General features: G+C 45.3%; 2 protein-coding genes across 4 annotated transcripts in view; one reads left to right on the plus strand and one right to left on the minus strand.

Annotated features, from left to right (window-relative positions):
- Window positions 1-284: 284 nt before the first annotated feature.
- Window positions 285-5,643, minus strand: FCF1 (FCF1 rRNA-processing protein). The gene is made up of 8 exons (XM_040065992.1): window positions 5,565-5,643; window positions 5,410-5,477; window positions 5,180-5,251; window positions 4,752-4,900; window positions 4,266-4,338; window positions 3,300-3,387; window positions 2,755-2,849; window positions 285-656 (listed from the first exon to the last, which is right to left on the minus strand). Exons 1-8 carry the CDS (start codon window positions 5,565-5,567, stop codon window positions 608-610), a joined length of 597 nt encoding a protein of 198 aa, XP_039921926.1. The 5' UTR covers window positions 5,568-5,643; the 3' UTR covers window positions 285-607.
- Window positions 5,641-14,078, plus strand: part of AREL1 (apoptosis resistant E3 ubiquitin protein ligase 1) — a 41,329-nt gene continuing 32,891 nt past the window's right edge. Inside the window, exons 1-4 of one of the 3 annotated variants that reach the window (XM_040065990.1) lie at window positions 5,641-5,717; window positions 10,796-11,058; window positions 12,193-12,252; window positions 12,901-13,127. In XM_040065990.1, the coding sequence (XP_039921924.1) occupies window positions 10,968-11,058; window positions 12,193-12,252; window positions 12,901-13,127 (378 nt within the window). In that variant the 5' untranslated portion in view covers window positions 5,641-5,717; window positions 10,796-10,967. Of the gene's footprint in view, window positions 5,718-7,923; window positions 8,527-10,795; window positions 11,059-12,192; window positions 12,253-12,900; window positions 13,128-14,078 lie in introns of those variants that run through there. The other 2 variants (XR_005701185.2, XM_040065991.2) reach the window with 2 other exon arrangements.

The following is a 14,078-nucleotide window of genomic DNA, read 5'->3' on the forward strand; positions in this document are numbered from 1 at the left end:
AAAGAACCAGGCTGCCAGATAGCCAAGTACAGGAAGAGCAGTCTGACAGGACACTTAAACTTCATTCACTGTGCAGTTGAATAAAAGCCCATCAATTCTGAATTAAAATCTAAACCGCTTTTCCAGAGAAAGCCACCAACTGGTGCAGATCTGATGTCTTTTCTGCAGAATGCAGATTATGATTTGACTAAACAGGTCTGAGGTAGCTTCCCAAAGGAATAACTGTCCCACTATAGATGCAGCAGTAAGAAACTTTTAAAATCTCTTGTGGCTTCACTCTCAGCCAGAGTTGCATCATCAATATTTAATTCAGAATGCTGAGATCACTTTTTCCAATGATCCTGATGCAGAGCTAGGCACATTCTTGGTCCTGCCATCCTCTCACTTCTCCCAGCTGTAGGTAATTGGACCAAGGCAGAGGATGGATGAATAAAACCAGACTCTTCAAAACAGCTTTTTCTTAGAAAAACAAGGTTAAGAAGTCAGTTTGGTGTTATCCACAGTCATATGAACAGAGTTCCAACAAAAGAAGAAAGCAGGAGGGTTGGAATCAGAAGGACCCTTATCCCAGCTCACAGTCCTGGCATTGATGGCTTGACTGGACAGGTTAGAATCGAGGAGCTCCATAATCATCTGGCATCCTCTCAATATTGTACCTGAGAAAGAAGGAAAACTTATGAAGACAATCTACTCCACTTTGCTCCCCTCCCCAGGGGTAGTGCATCTATCCCCTCTCCCTCCTCAAGGTTGCACTACCATCTCAGGGATTCCTGCTAGGCCTTGGCTTTTGTGTAATAAGTTTGGTGAAGCATCCCTTGACCATACCAGAAAGTCTTGCATGACTAAGATAAGAACAGCACTGACTGTACTGGGAACTCTTGTTGCCAGTCTGTGGCGAAGGATGAGATTGTCTGTCATCCTCTGACAATACTATCTAAGTCATGGCCTCAGTGGAACGGTACCAATGTTACTAGTTTTGGAAACTAGTAGTTACCAATCTGGATTATGACCAAGATGAAAAATTTATACATGACTAAAAGCAATCATTTTGTGACCCTATAAGCAGTGGTCTTAAGTGAGGCCCTTAGAGCTTTCCTGGACTGCCATGGGCTGCACCAGCACCTCTCTCTGAGCAGAATGCTTCTTGGTCTCAAGGCTGAGATGCTTGAAGGACCGTCACTCAAGCCTTGCCTGTTGAGAAATGCAGAGGCATTCCACGTGTTTCACTGGACCTGAATTTTTAACTGGTACCTTTATACCTTTATTATTTATACATCTTTGTGTCAGTGTGCATGCATGTGAATTGGCTGAAATACTTTTTACTGAGTATAGTATGAATATTGCTTCCTGAAACTATAATTAAGTCACTGTTATAGTTGTAGTAAACCCTATTGAATCACTTTATAAATGTTAAGTCAGTCAATGATTAAGTGCTTTTAAATTCTAATTAAGACAGAGACTGTTAAGACTAAGTCTGGGACTAGGATTGGATGCAGCTGCACCTGGACTCCATCAGGAGTCTGGAAAGCAAGGAGATCCTTACTGAACCTTGTGACTCAATGGGAGGGTCTTCATTTGGACTCCTGGTCTCCATGCAAAACATCCTAAAGTGATATTAAGTCGATTTTTCTTTGCCTGCTTCATCCATGTAGTAACAGAACGAGCCTTGCCATTAAACTCCATTAAGTTGCACTGCTACAATCGTGTATTAAAAGGTGGTTTTGCTAGTGTACCTTTTGACAGTGATTCTTCAAGTGGACTAAAGCATTCATTTGTGACACCTATGCAGCAGCAGGCTTACAGGCAGACTGAATAGCAAGAAGCATTGTTGCATTTCTATCTACAGCTCAGATCCCCAGGAAGAAAAATATTACCTCTGAAAGTCAAAACTCTTCATAAGTTTGCTGTTATTCTTCACCTTAAACTCAGCAATCACACATCTCAAAAACTCACTGTCTCCAGAGAAGGAAAAACCCTGTGGTTTTGTAAGATCTGACTTACAATTTAAGAGCAAATCACCACAGAAAAAAAATTTTAGACATTCAACTTATAATTCCCAGAATCATTTTGATTGGAAAAGACCTCCAAGATCACTGAGTCCAGCATTTGACTGAATACTACCTTGAGAGTCAGACCATGGCACTAAGTGCCATGTACAGTTATTTCTTGAACACCCCAGGGACGGTGACTCCATCACCATCCTTGGCAGCCTTTTCCAACAATTCATGGCCACAGTGAATATAACAGAAAAATCTTTTGAGCCACGTTGTAATTATAGATCACGTAAAACTCTACATATCTATAGCAATCAAGCTCCTAATTTCCAACATGCTGCACTAGTATCCCTCTAAGTTGTTTTGGTTTCTAGTTAAGAAGCAAATTCAGTCTCTTAGCTGAGGGTACACACAGCTACCAAACAGACTATTGAACAAGAATGGTTCTTTTCTTCAAGAACCTGTAGAATGTATTTGCCTGGCAGTCCTGCTGCTGCCAGTAAGCAAAACTGATCTATGGACACTGGCCTTAAGGAAACCACTTCTTCAGGTAAAGACAAGTGAACATGTAGGCTGCAGTAAAATGGGTCTGTGATCAGTCTCTTCCCAGCAGTAGCTGTACTTCAACTTCTGTGTAAATACCAGGCCTTTTACTGCAGCCTGCACTACAGACAGTGAAGGAGAGAAGTATGAGGTGACAGAGTCCCTGTCAGACAAGAACTGCACTAGGCAGGATTTCTTCCTGCCAGGGGGCCCTTACCTGTGCCTGGAAATATACATTATAGGCACTCCAGGGATTTTTCGTATTCTCCGCTTGAGCTCTTTATCCACTGTGGCCACAATGTAACATTTGTGCTGCAAAAAAAGAAGGCGAGTCAGATTCAACAGCAGCAAACCCCAGAAAGGAGTCATGGCTGACCAAACGTTGCTATTCAGTGAGCTCACTGAACACAAGGTGGCTGACAGTCCTTACCAGGACTTGTACAGACTTCTGCAGCAGACTAATAACATTCTTCTGCCCATCAAAACAGAGTCAAGAAATCTCCAAAACTCTGTCCAGCCTTTCAAGCTGACAGCTTTCCCATCCTAAGTGCTTCTTGATGCTATCCTATACAACAAGAACGCTCAGGGAAGATAATACCTTGCATCAAATAAAGTTCCTAGTTGCTAGTGTTAGAACTGAAAATGCCTCTTGGTGAGATTTTATAGTTACTCTGTGGGAAATTTAAGTCAGTCAGTAATTAGGAGGGCTCAGGAATTTTTAGTATGTTAGCACGCTATGGAAAATGTCAGAAAGGGAATTACCTGAGTGACCCTCTGCACCAAGCAGTCATCGGCGTAGGTTCCTTTGTGCATACACGGCAAACGTTCAAACCGAGGGTCCTTGGCAATTCTGTGGGGACATAAAAAGCAGCATCACAGCAATCAGACAGGAACACAGTATGGAGGAACAAGAACACCCCTTTCTGTGACATACAGAACACTGTTCTCAAAACAAGGGATGAAGGGATGGAGTAAACAGTAGAAATGACCTGCAAAAAAAAGAATGCAGTTTGTCTACTTATTATAGGTAAAGTACTTCTTAGTATTGGTTTGTTGGGTTCAAAATCTGAACAATGTTGGGCCATTGCCAAACCAAGTAATTTGAAATAAGTTATCTTCGAAAAAAATAGAACATCGGGCATGTGATCATTTGTATCATGCATAAAGGGACATTTTACCTCCTGTCTGAAGGGCAACATCAAAGCTGTTGAGTGTACACACTCATATGCTTTACAACACAGCAGGCCAGAATAAAAAGAACAATGCATCTGAGTGATGTACATGAACTCCATTGGACTAGTTTTGTACAGATCACACAATAACCTGGCTCTAGATTATCAGTACTTGGTACCTACTCATACAGGAATAACATGAAGTATGAATGGAAAGTTCTGTAAGACTTGGGTCACTTCTTTATTAATTTTTAGAAATTCTATAATTACGTGTTTTTTTTTTTTTTGAGAAACAGGAAAAAGCATTACTTTGAAAGTCTTAGGAGGTTAAAAGATTGACAGATTAATATTGTGCATTCATACCTAGCATTCAGTTTCTAAAACTTGAGCCATTGTACTGATCTCATAGAGACAGAGAAATACAACCAAGTTCAGGACCCTGTAACAACCTAACCACCCTCTAATGCGGGAGCTCCAGTCACAGCAAGTGTTTTTCATTTTTAATTTACAAAAAAGCATTAAGTTCTAGAAACAGAGAAGAACAGCCTGCACCTACCTTAATGCCACACGGTACTTCTGTCCTAACTTCTCAATTTCACCCATTACACAATCTGTGATACACGGAATACCTAAATGCAAAAAAAGACTATATTAAAACAAAGCTGTATTTATTCCCAGACCCCTTCATACTGCCCACATGCCCCAGAATCATAATGGAATTCTATAACGTATTACTTACAGTGACAACTGATAATGTTGCAAGGTGATGAAATGTAGAGCCACCAAGTTTAGCCATGTCATGGTAAATTTAGATTTTTAAGTTATTAGTACTCTACCCTTGCTGAGATTAGCATTTTAAAACCTTTACTTGACTGAAACCAGAGACATTGCCAGAATTACCACAGCTCCATGATTACAGCACATATTCTTTTTGCAAGATTTTTGTTATTCTCAGCCAGTGGCATGAGGTTGACAAAGCCCATTACCAGCACATTGTGGCACTGTGGGGTCTGAAGAAGCTGTGAGTGGTGCAGAAACTCACACTTGGCATAGAGACAGTCCATCATCGACTGCACTAGGTCCAGTTTGGCCTTGATGGAGAAGTTGATGAAGTTAGTGTCAACCAGGATGTGGTAAGGGGGGCCCAGTTGTGTATTATACTGGAAGAACAAGCAAGAGGGATGCTGGGGGCTGCCAGGAAAACAAAGAATTCAAATCAGTCAATTGCATTTAACACCACCTCCAATTCTACAACTTGCACAGAACGAAAGTGGGATAATGAGCAGAAAGACCCATGAGGCCTCCTGCTGCCTCCCAAGCACAGTCCTTCGGTTTGGGGCACCACTTCTTCTTCTAACAGTATCGCTCAGAAACACGCTCAGTTCCAGGCTGCAGCGTGGCCGGCCCTCCTTCCTTCCTTTTCTCCCTCCCCTCTCTTCCCTCCCTCCCCGGTGACTCGGCAGCACTTACACCTCCCGCTCTTTGATGGCACTCGGGTCCTCCTTCTTCTTCACGGGGGCTTTTGCGCGATCCTTCTCTTTACTGCAAAGAAACACAGGCACTACTGGGGTACAGGGATAAGGAAGGGCTGCCAGCGGCGAAGAGACCTGGGCCGGGACCTCCTCCGGCCTCCGCCGAGCAGGACACGAGGACGCTCCAGGACCCGGCGCAGGACTGGGCCCAGCCGCAGCCGCACTCACATGCGCTCATCCCGGAGGCTGATCATGCGCTTCATCACCGCGTACTTCCGCGCCTTCTTCTGCTTCCCCTGCAAGCACACGGACACACAGCCGCGATGAGCTGAGGAGAGCCCCTATCCCAGCCGGACCCCCGGCCCGGCCCGCTCCCGGCTCACCATGCTGATCCCGCGGGTCCTGCCGCCGCCACGGCCGGTGTCCCCGGTGCGTCACTGGGCCCCGCCCCGGGAGCGCGTCATCTCCGGCTGCCAGCGCCGAGCGGCGGCGCGGGGCAGCGGCAGCCGGGATTGTGGCCGTCGTCGGAGACCACGGTAACAGCGGTAGCAGGTTTCCCTCCCCGCCGCCTCGGGTCCCGGCGCGGGGAACGGGCTCCCGGGGCCAGGGAGCTGCAGCCGCAGCCCGGCCGCCCCACCTCGCCGTGACGGGCGTCCCCCGGGGTGACGGCCCCGCTGCCGGCCCGGAGCACCCGCGGTGGGCCTGGTACTACCGCGGCGGGGTCCCCGCGCTGTCGGCGGCGGCGATGGCTCCGAGAGGGCCGCGGAGGGGCTCCCGGCGAGCGGGAAGAGCCGGTTCTGCCTGCCCAGCGGCGGCGTCCGGCTCTTCACTTCGGCTTAACCTCGCCGTCTGCGCCGTGCCGCGGGGATATCGGGGCACCGCGGCTGGAAGGGGGCGAGCTGGCGCCTGTGGAAAGGCCGTGGGGATTGGTGGCCCCGCCGAGCCCGCCGCTGCTGCGGGCTGGAAGGGAAACCTCAGCGCAACAATCGCCCTCCTTCCCCCTCTTCTCTGTTTAGCAGAGCCGGGACGTTACGGAGGTTTTCAGCCCACCCACTTGAGCTCGCTGGACTGTTTTGGGGTTTTTTTTAAGAGTTAATGTAGTGCTGGTTTTGCCACGCCTTAGCTCACGAACTTCTTAATGAAAAGCGGTGGGTTCTCGTTATCTGTAGATCTTACCTATATTTGTGATCAGAAACCTTAGTGAACGAGCATAACGTCACCTGTACTTAATGCAGCCATAATGGTGTAGTCTGACCCAAAATGTCTTTTCTGCACATGAATGGAAATGTTCTCCAGGCTCTCGGACTGGTCCAGGGCACTTGGTTTCTTGTGCCCTGTGTGGGGAAGGGAGAAAGGCCTTTCTGGAAAGCTTCTGGGATTAGTGAGATCTTGTAGCTGTTGGAATCTTCCAAATACAGACGGTTTTATCTGGTGTGGTCAGAAAAAGCAGCCAATGAGGAATCACTCAGGAGTTTTTTCCTGAAGTGGTGACCTCTGTAGAACTGTAACTCATACTCTGACAATGAACAAGAAAATTAGACTGAAAGAAAAACTGTGTTGATTAGGAAAACCACAGCTAACTTTCCACCGGAGTGATCATATCTAGCTTAATTGTTGTTTGAGAAAATGCAGTTGGTAGAGCTCACGTGCTGCTATTCAAGTGACCCTCAGTGGTTTGGAAAGAGAAATAATTGAAGAAGGAGGGGGTAATTTGCTTTCTCTACTGATGTGCAGCGGAGTAAGTGGCTGAATTTTGTCCTGACTCAGGAAGCAGATTTGGTGTCAAGATGAGACTGGCCTGAAAGTTGCCATCTGGCAGGCTTGCTATGTTTGAGGAGGACAGGAGGAGCTGACAGCACTCGTGGTGTTTCATTTGCAATGAAAAGTCCTTAGACTTAAGCATTTGACAGAACTTCCCTTCCCCTTCCCTTCCCCTTCCCTTCCCCTCCCCTTCCCTTCCCTTCCCTTACCTTCCCGTCCCGTCCCCGTCCCTTCCCCTTCCCGTCCCCTTCCCTTCCCCTTCCCTTCCCCTTCCCTTCCCCTTCCCTTCCCCTTCCCTTCCCCTTCCCTTCCCCTTCCCTTCCCCTTCCCTTCCCCTTCCCTTCCCCTTCCCTTCCCCTTCCCTTCCCCTTCCCTTCCCCTTCCCTTTCCCCACTGTTTTATATATCTTGTACGTAAATGCATATGACAAATTCCATCCCTAGTAAGAGAATGACTGTTTTTTGTAGACACTGACCATTGATGCAGCTTTTGTCCTTGACAGCTGATACTGGATCCTGCTTAGTGCTTTTTGTGCTGACTTTTCAGTTTTCTGTGAATGTATTTTTAAGTTAGGTTCTCATGGACATTCCTGTTCATTGGTTTGTGCCTGCTTTACTCAGTGTGAGAAAATACTGTCTCTTTCACTAGAGAGTAGTTGTCTGTGCATGACATGAGACAGACGTGCCATTGGTGGTAGACATTTGTGCACATGGATTGAGAGGGATTCTGCACAGGGATAAATGGTTCTCTTACCTTGATTGGATGAGGTAGTATTATCCTGCAAAAGGGCTTTCAAACAAAATTAAAGATTTGTTGTTAAGAGAAGAATGGCAATTTATCAGTGCACCAAATAAAATCAAGAGGCATAGAAGATTTTCTAGGAGCTCAGTACATCCATTCTGTGTAGCATGCCCCTAGCTGGTTTTGTAGCTGTAGTCATGTGAATGTGTCATAACTATGTTACAGTTCCTTTTATATGTGTTACACTTGTGCTTCCTTCTGGAGCTCTGCACTGTGCTCCTCTGGCTTCAACAGCGGCAGTAACACAAACTAAATGTATTCCCTTTACTGAACTTCCTTTCCTTGCTGACTTGAGGAAGCAATGGCACTAATGCAGTTTATTTTATGATTCCAGGCTGTCTACCGTGATTATGCCAGCCTTGAGTCAAACGAAGGTGAAGCTTTCAAATCCCCATTTTCCCTGCAGGTGGCAGGAGACCATTGCTTGCTCTGTCCTTGGATCAAGATTATTAAGACCTGTTGGATAATTCAGCATTTTTTTTTTTTTCCAGCCTAGCTATGATTGCACCTTATATACCTGTTTTTCAGAATTTATTTCCCAGATTGTTACCCAGCAGTTCTTAGCACAGATACCATTTTCATTCACATCTGTATTCTGTTAAGTGGGTGGCAGTGTATCTTGGATACCACCTACTTGCAGCTAGGTTCTTCATCTCAATGTGCTCCAGCTGCAAGAGTACCCTTAAAGCTGCTGGCAGTGAGTAAGCTAGAAGGAAGTTGGTTGTATAACAGCCTCTTCATCTTTGCTGACCACCCGAGTTGATGTCTTGTTTACCACATCAGGTAGGAATAATAAAATGACAAGTTGCTGTGCTGATTAATTAATATAACTGAGATAACTGATTCTGTGTGTCCAGCAAGTTCAAAAATTCTGCAAACCAGATCAAGAAATTCAGGTTCCAATTGACTTAAAAATCACTGACGTTTAAATGATGGATCTTTCTTTTTCTATGCCTGAGGGAGAGGCTGTGTGATCTGTGGTGTGCCTAACAGAAGGGAAGGAGTTGTGGAGTGAAACAGAAATAGCTTGAGTAGATGAACCCACAGAGACAGCCTTGTGGGGTTTTTGTGACATGGTGAGACTGGTTCTGGAAGATGCTGGAGGGAGGTCTTGTAGATTCCTAATATTGATAAGTTTCTGTGAAATTCCCCAGCTGTGTCGGGAGCAGTCATGCCTTCCACAGCCAGGCCAAGCTGGAGCAGAGTTTTGACCGGTCATTTGTAGCACATCTTGGATGTGTACCGTGAAATAACTAAAATACCAAGGAAATTGCTAAGTCTGTGGTCCATAACACCCAGAAATTTATGAGTTTTTACCAGGGGGGAGAATGAGAGTTTATGCGCTGGGGACTGCAACACTGTTGCAGTGAGGAAAAGCCGAGGAAGGAGGAAAATAGGTGAGTGGGTGGGACTTTCCTTGAGATGTGGGTGAGGAAAAGACAGTGAAAGTCTGGATGTATCTGCAGCACAGCCAAAAAGCTCTGCACAGGTTTACTGGTTGATTTTCATGTGCATTAGAAAGGTCAGTAGAAGTGCGTAAAGGCAGCCAGATCTGTATGTTTATTGGCATGGAGGGAAATAAGAGCCATCTGAAGAGGAGGGCAGAGGAGGGGGGACTAAGGAAGAAGTGACAGCTGAGGTGGTGGCATGGCAGGCAGGAGGAGCACATCACTTCCCCAGAAGAGGTGACTATCTTAACAGACAGCTGCCTTGGTGAGCCTGGTTCTGTTCTTTTCGTTCTCACTCCTTTATGTAATCGGTGCTCTGAATGAGCAGATACTGATTGTGTAGGCTCTGTGGTGTTTCTTCTGGCATGTGTCCTGGTTTTTGTGGGCTGCGTCAATCCTTGCTGTTAAATTTTAATTTTTTTTAATCTCATTCCTGACAGTAAACTGTAATTTACTGGATGGTGCTGCTGAAGCTGAAATCCTTTATGAGGATTTCAATTTCCTGTATACTTAAAACAACAGTACCAAACCCAAAATCTAGTTTGCTTCATGGTTCAAGAATTGTGAAAACATTTTTTTTCTTTTATTTTGAGGCTTGACTACAAATAGCACTTTAAATCTGGGCAAAATCAGTTTGAGAATATTATGTAGCATTTTGTTGGGTATGAAGCCTTGAAGGGCTATGTGATTATAGAATGGTTTGGCTTGGAAGGGACCTTAAAGGTCATTTAATTTCAATTCCCCTGACATGGGCAGGGATGCCTTCCACTAGACCAGCCTTTTGTACAAAGCCCCATGGCAACTTGGTTGGGGCAGCCACAACTTCTTTGGGCAACCTGATCTGGTTCCTCACTACTCATATTGAAGAATTTCTTCCTTGTATCTAATCTAAACCTACCCTCTTTCAGTTTGAAGTCCTTCCCTTTCTCCTATTGCTACATGCCCTTGTAAAAAATCCCTCTGATATTCCAGTACAGTTGGCAGTTCTTCATTCTCTCAGTCCCTGCATTTGTCTTCGTGACTTGGTTGGTGTGGCTGGAGCAGGTGGTGAAGACTCAGAGGAAAAGGTTGTTGAGTACCTCAGCCTTCTCATTGTCCTGGCTAAGCAGGTCTCCTGTTTCCCTTCTGGAGGGGGTACATGTTTTCCCTAGTCTTTCTTTATCACCAGTGTACCTATAGAAATTTTTCATGGTGCCCTTGACATCCCTGGCAAGGTTTAGTTCTAGCCGGGCTTTAGCTTTTCTAACCTGATCCTTGGCTGTTGAGACAATCTCTCTGTGTTCCTCCTAGGCTATCAGTTCTGCTTCTGTCTTTAATACTCTTTTATGAACAGCATGCAGGTTCTTAGCTGCTCCATGAAACCTATGCAGGCAAGGATGTGTTTTGTTCCATCTTGAACGTGCTAGTTTCAGGGATTGTGACAGATAGAGGTTGAGGATATGGTGAAGCTTTGCACCTCATCAACAGTGGTGCTTTTATAGCACCTCTCATGGATTTGATGTCTAGTGATGCTCTTGCATCTTGCACCTCTCGTGTTTCTGTTTGCTAGATTTATCCACAATGTAGACATCTAACGTTTCTCTCTCCTTTTTTTAATTTTCCAGGAAAGCTAACAAACTGCATGCTAAAGGAAACAGCACAGCAGGACAACCCTTTTTTCCACAAAGAGGAAGAAACTGCTGTGCTCAAGTCCTTATTTTGCAGCAGTGATTCTGTGATGCAAGTTCCAAGAGTTATTCTTTCTGTGATTATCTTCTCTATGGCCTCTTCTTGCTGATGCTTGTCCCAGATCGGGGCACAAAGCGGAAGGATGCTGAAGAATGGGTATCCTCCTTTTGGCTTTTAGAGCATGGGCACTTATGTAAAGGTACGTGATTGCTCTTTGGTCGGGGGGCTGGACTATGTGCTGAGGCCAGCAAAGGGGATTTGCTGGGCTGAAAAGTCATGGCTGTTGTTGGAGGGGAAATACCTCGTCTAAGCTTTCTGCCTGCTGATGTCCGTTATTGCTGCTGTTGAGATGACTGATGAATAACTCCCCTTTTGTGTTTAAAAAAAAGAGGCAGCTTCAATGCACAATGTAGCTTCTCACTAACTGAATGGTGACATGGTGAGCTATATCGTATGCATCACTGTATGCCAAATCCTTTGTCTAATTGTCACACGTGTTCCTTGCTGCTGCTCTTGTTCCATCTGTCAGCTATGTCTTATCAACCAAACAGCATGTTGTTCTGGGTGTGGTATTTTTACTACATGTTTGTTTAGCAGTCTCCTCACTGAAAACTTGAGTCTAGTTTGGTGTCTCTTAAAATTGCTGTAAACTAAATGGTGTACAAACAGAAGGTTTTAGCTTTTGTGTTGATCAGTGAGAGTTTCAGCAGAGAGGCTCCACTTTGTGGAATTGAGAAGGAAAGTACAAATGGACTCTTTTCCAGTTGCATTTGTACATTCTGTAGTAGACTTTCAGGGCAAAATTAGATTCACCTCTGCCCTAGAAGGATTTTGTTCTGAACGAATGGGGATGGTCATGTCTGCAAGTCTTTTATTCCATAGCTTTTTCTTCCAAGGTTGCTGGCTAAGGGTCAGCTTCTGTCCATTTTGTTGGCAGCTCCTGCAATGTGCTTTTGTATCAGAGTAAAAGATAACTTCATGGCTTGCAAGTAGGTGTGACAGTTTGGATGAGTGGCTTTGGCCACTGTTGTTGAAGTTGGTGATCCTGCAAAAATTGTCTCCTTCCTGAAGTACCCAGAGCCTGCTCTCACTGTTTTCAGAGAGATGATATGTTGTCCTTCTTTGAGTGGGAATCTGTGATGGAGGGAGAACTGCTAATTGTAGCATGTTGTGCGGTTAACATATCTCAATCTTATGGAATAATGCTTCAGGGATGTCCCTGGAGAGGAAGACAGGTGATCAATAGGCATTTTTCTGAGGAACCATAGATTAAATTTAGGCCAATATGTGTGAGGAAGTCACTGGACTGGACTTGGCCTATTTTGTGTTCTAGATGCAGCTGTGATCCTCGGCTGTGTGTCTCACCGAAGGGACCTGATGTTTTACATTATTGGTAAGTGAAGTAAGGGTTGCCACTGTATTTAATGACCTCTCCATAGGCTTTAGAAGGGTTTCTTGAAAGCCTTTGATTTTAGTTCATAGTTTACCTAAAAGACATGAGGTTACTGTCACTCCACGCTGTGCCCTCCACCTAGCAGACTTGCCTTGACCATTCTTCTTGATCCTAAAATCCTTTCATTGGCCTAATTCCTAAGCCATCCCCTTACTTTTTCTTCTGAGAACCAGTGGAGTTGCCTCTGTAATGCTTCTTAATCCAGCCATAATGTGATGTGCAGAAGTTGTCTGGTTATCTGTTTCCCTTAAAGGAATCTCTGTAGTTCTAACTTGCAACTTGAAGGGAATTTCGTGTCTCTGTTGGGATGTCCACAAGCCTTACCTGAGACTCTCGACCACCTTTAACTATTTCCTTTGTTTGCAGTCATTTGCAGAGTTTTAAGAGACTTGATGTTTTCTAACCTTACTTGTATCATAACACAAACCATAAATGTTCACACAATAGCATCTGCCTTAAATACCTAATTTGCAATTGAGTAGAATGTTGTTAACAGCAAGGCATCTTTGGCTGATGCAGGGGGGAATTTAGAGCCTGACTCAGCCACCTTGGCTTTTGCAACCACCCTTTGTTCTCTCCCTGCTGCAGGTGGGATCACAGTATCTGTTGTAGCTTTCTTCTTCACCATTAAGTTCCTCTTTGAGCTTGCCGCACGTATAGTCAGCTTCCTTCAGCATGAGGACCGGGAACGCCGAGGGGAGCGAACTATTTATGACTACGTGCGAGGCAACTACCTGGATCCCCGGTCCTGCAAAATCTCCTGGGATTGGAAGGACCCCTATGAGGTGGGCCACAGCATGGCCTTCCGAGTGCATGTAAGGCAATATTTTTGTTTCTGTGCAGCTTCGGGGGCAGGAATAGAGGTCTGAGTTAGGGGTGGGTCTTCAAATGTTTTTTTAATCAGGGCTAAGCCAGATGTAACTGAGGAGTAGGCAAGCTGTCTGTTTGTGCCATCTGCTCCGTTACTATGTTGCAGAACTTCGTAAGTGTATATTTGAGGTTTGTGCTTCCTAAAGTCTAATCTCCAGAATCCTCTGCAGAGCTGGAGGGGACCAGGCTTGTCCTGACTGCTGCTTCCTTTACTGGGAAGTGAGTAGGCTGAGCCTTGCGTTCAACAAACATGGAGCTGTCTTTTGGTTGTGCAGCTGAAGTTGAGGGTGTGGGAATGGGCATTTTACCAACCCAAGAGCTGTAAAGCTTCACGGCCACTCCCCATTAACTGCAAAATGGATTGTTATTCTGTCTGACTTGGAAAAGCCTGCCAAGGACTCTTGTTTCCCTCTAATCCCAAAAGGCCAAGTCTAGGGGAAGTAAAATGAGTGAACACAGAGATTTAGGAGCTATGTGGAGAAAGTTTGAGCAGGCTGTGCTGGGCTTATGTGCCTATCTTTCTATCCCACCTTCCCATCCAAGGGGGTATCAACATATGAAGAAAGGTTCAGCTAGGCTGCCATACCCATCCCTCTTGGGAAGGTGAAGAAAACCCTTCTGCTTGATGGTGAATGAAGAGTTCTACCTCCAGGGCAGGCAGTGAAAAAAGCTGAGGGGAAAGGGATTTGTTCTGTTCCTACTATTTAAATTTATTTCCTTCACCTTGCTGACACTCAAGACCTCCAGCAATGTGCCTTTCCACTTCATGCTTGTGTGCAATTTGCTTAGCCCTTTATTCAACAACAGTAGCTTTGCATTCACTAGTTTCTCCTGATGTCAGTCAAGATGCAAACTACTTCAGGCCTTGCACCCTCCCTTACTTAGAAACAGGGAAT

The sequence above is a fragment of the Hirundo rustica genome, chromosome 6 (assembly GCF_015227805.2).
Source record: "Hirundo rustica isolate bHirRus1 chromosome 6, bHirRus1.pri.v3, whole genome shotgun sequence".
NCBI lineage: Eukaryota > Metazoa > Chordata > Aves > Passeriformes > Hirundinidae > Hirundo > Hirundo rustica.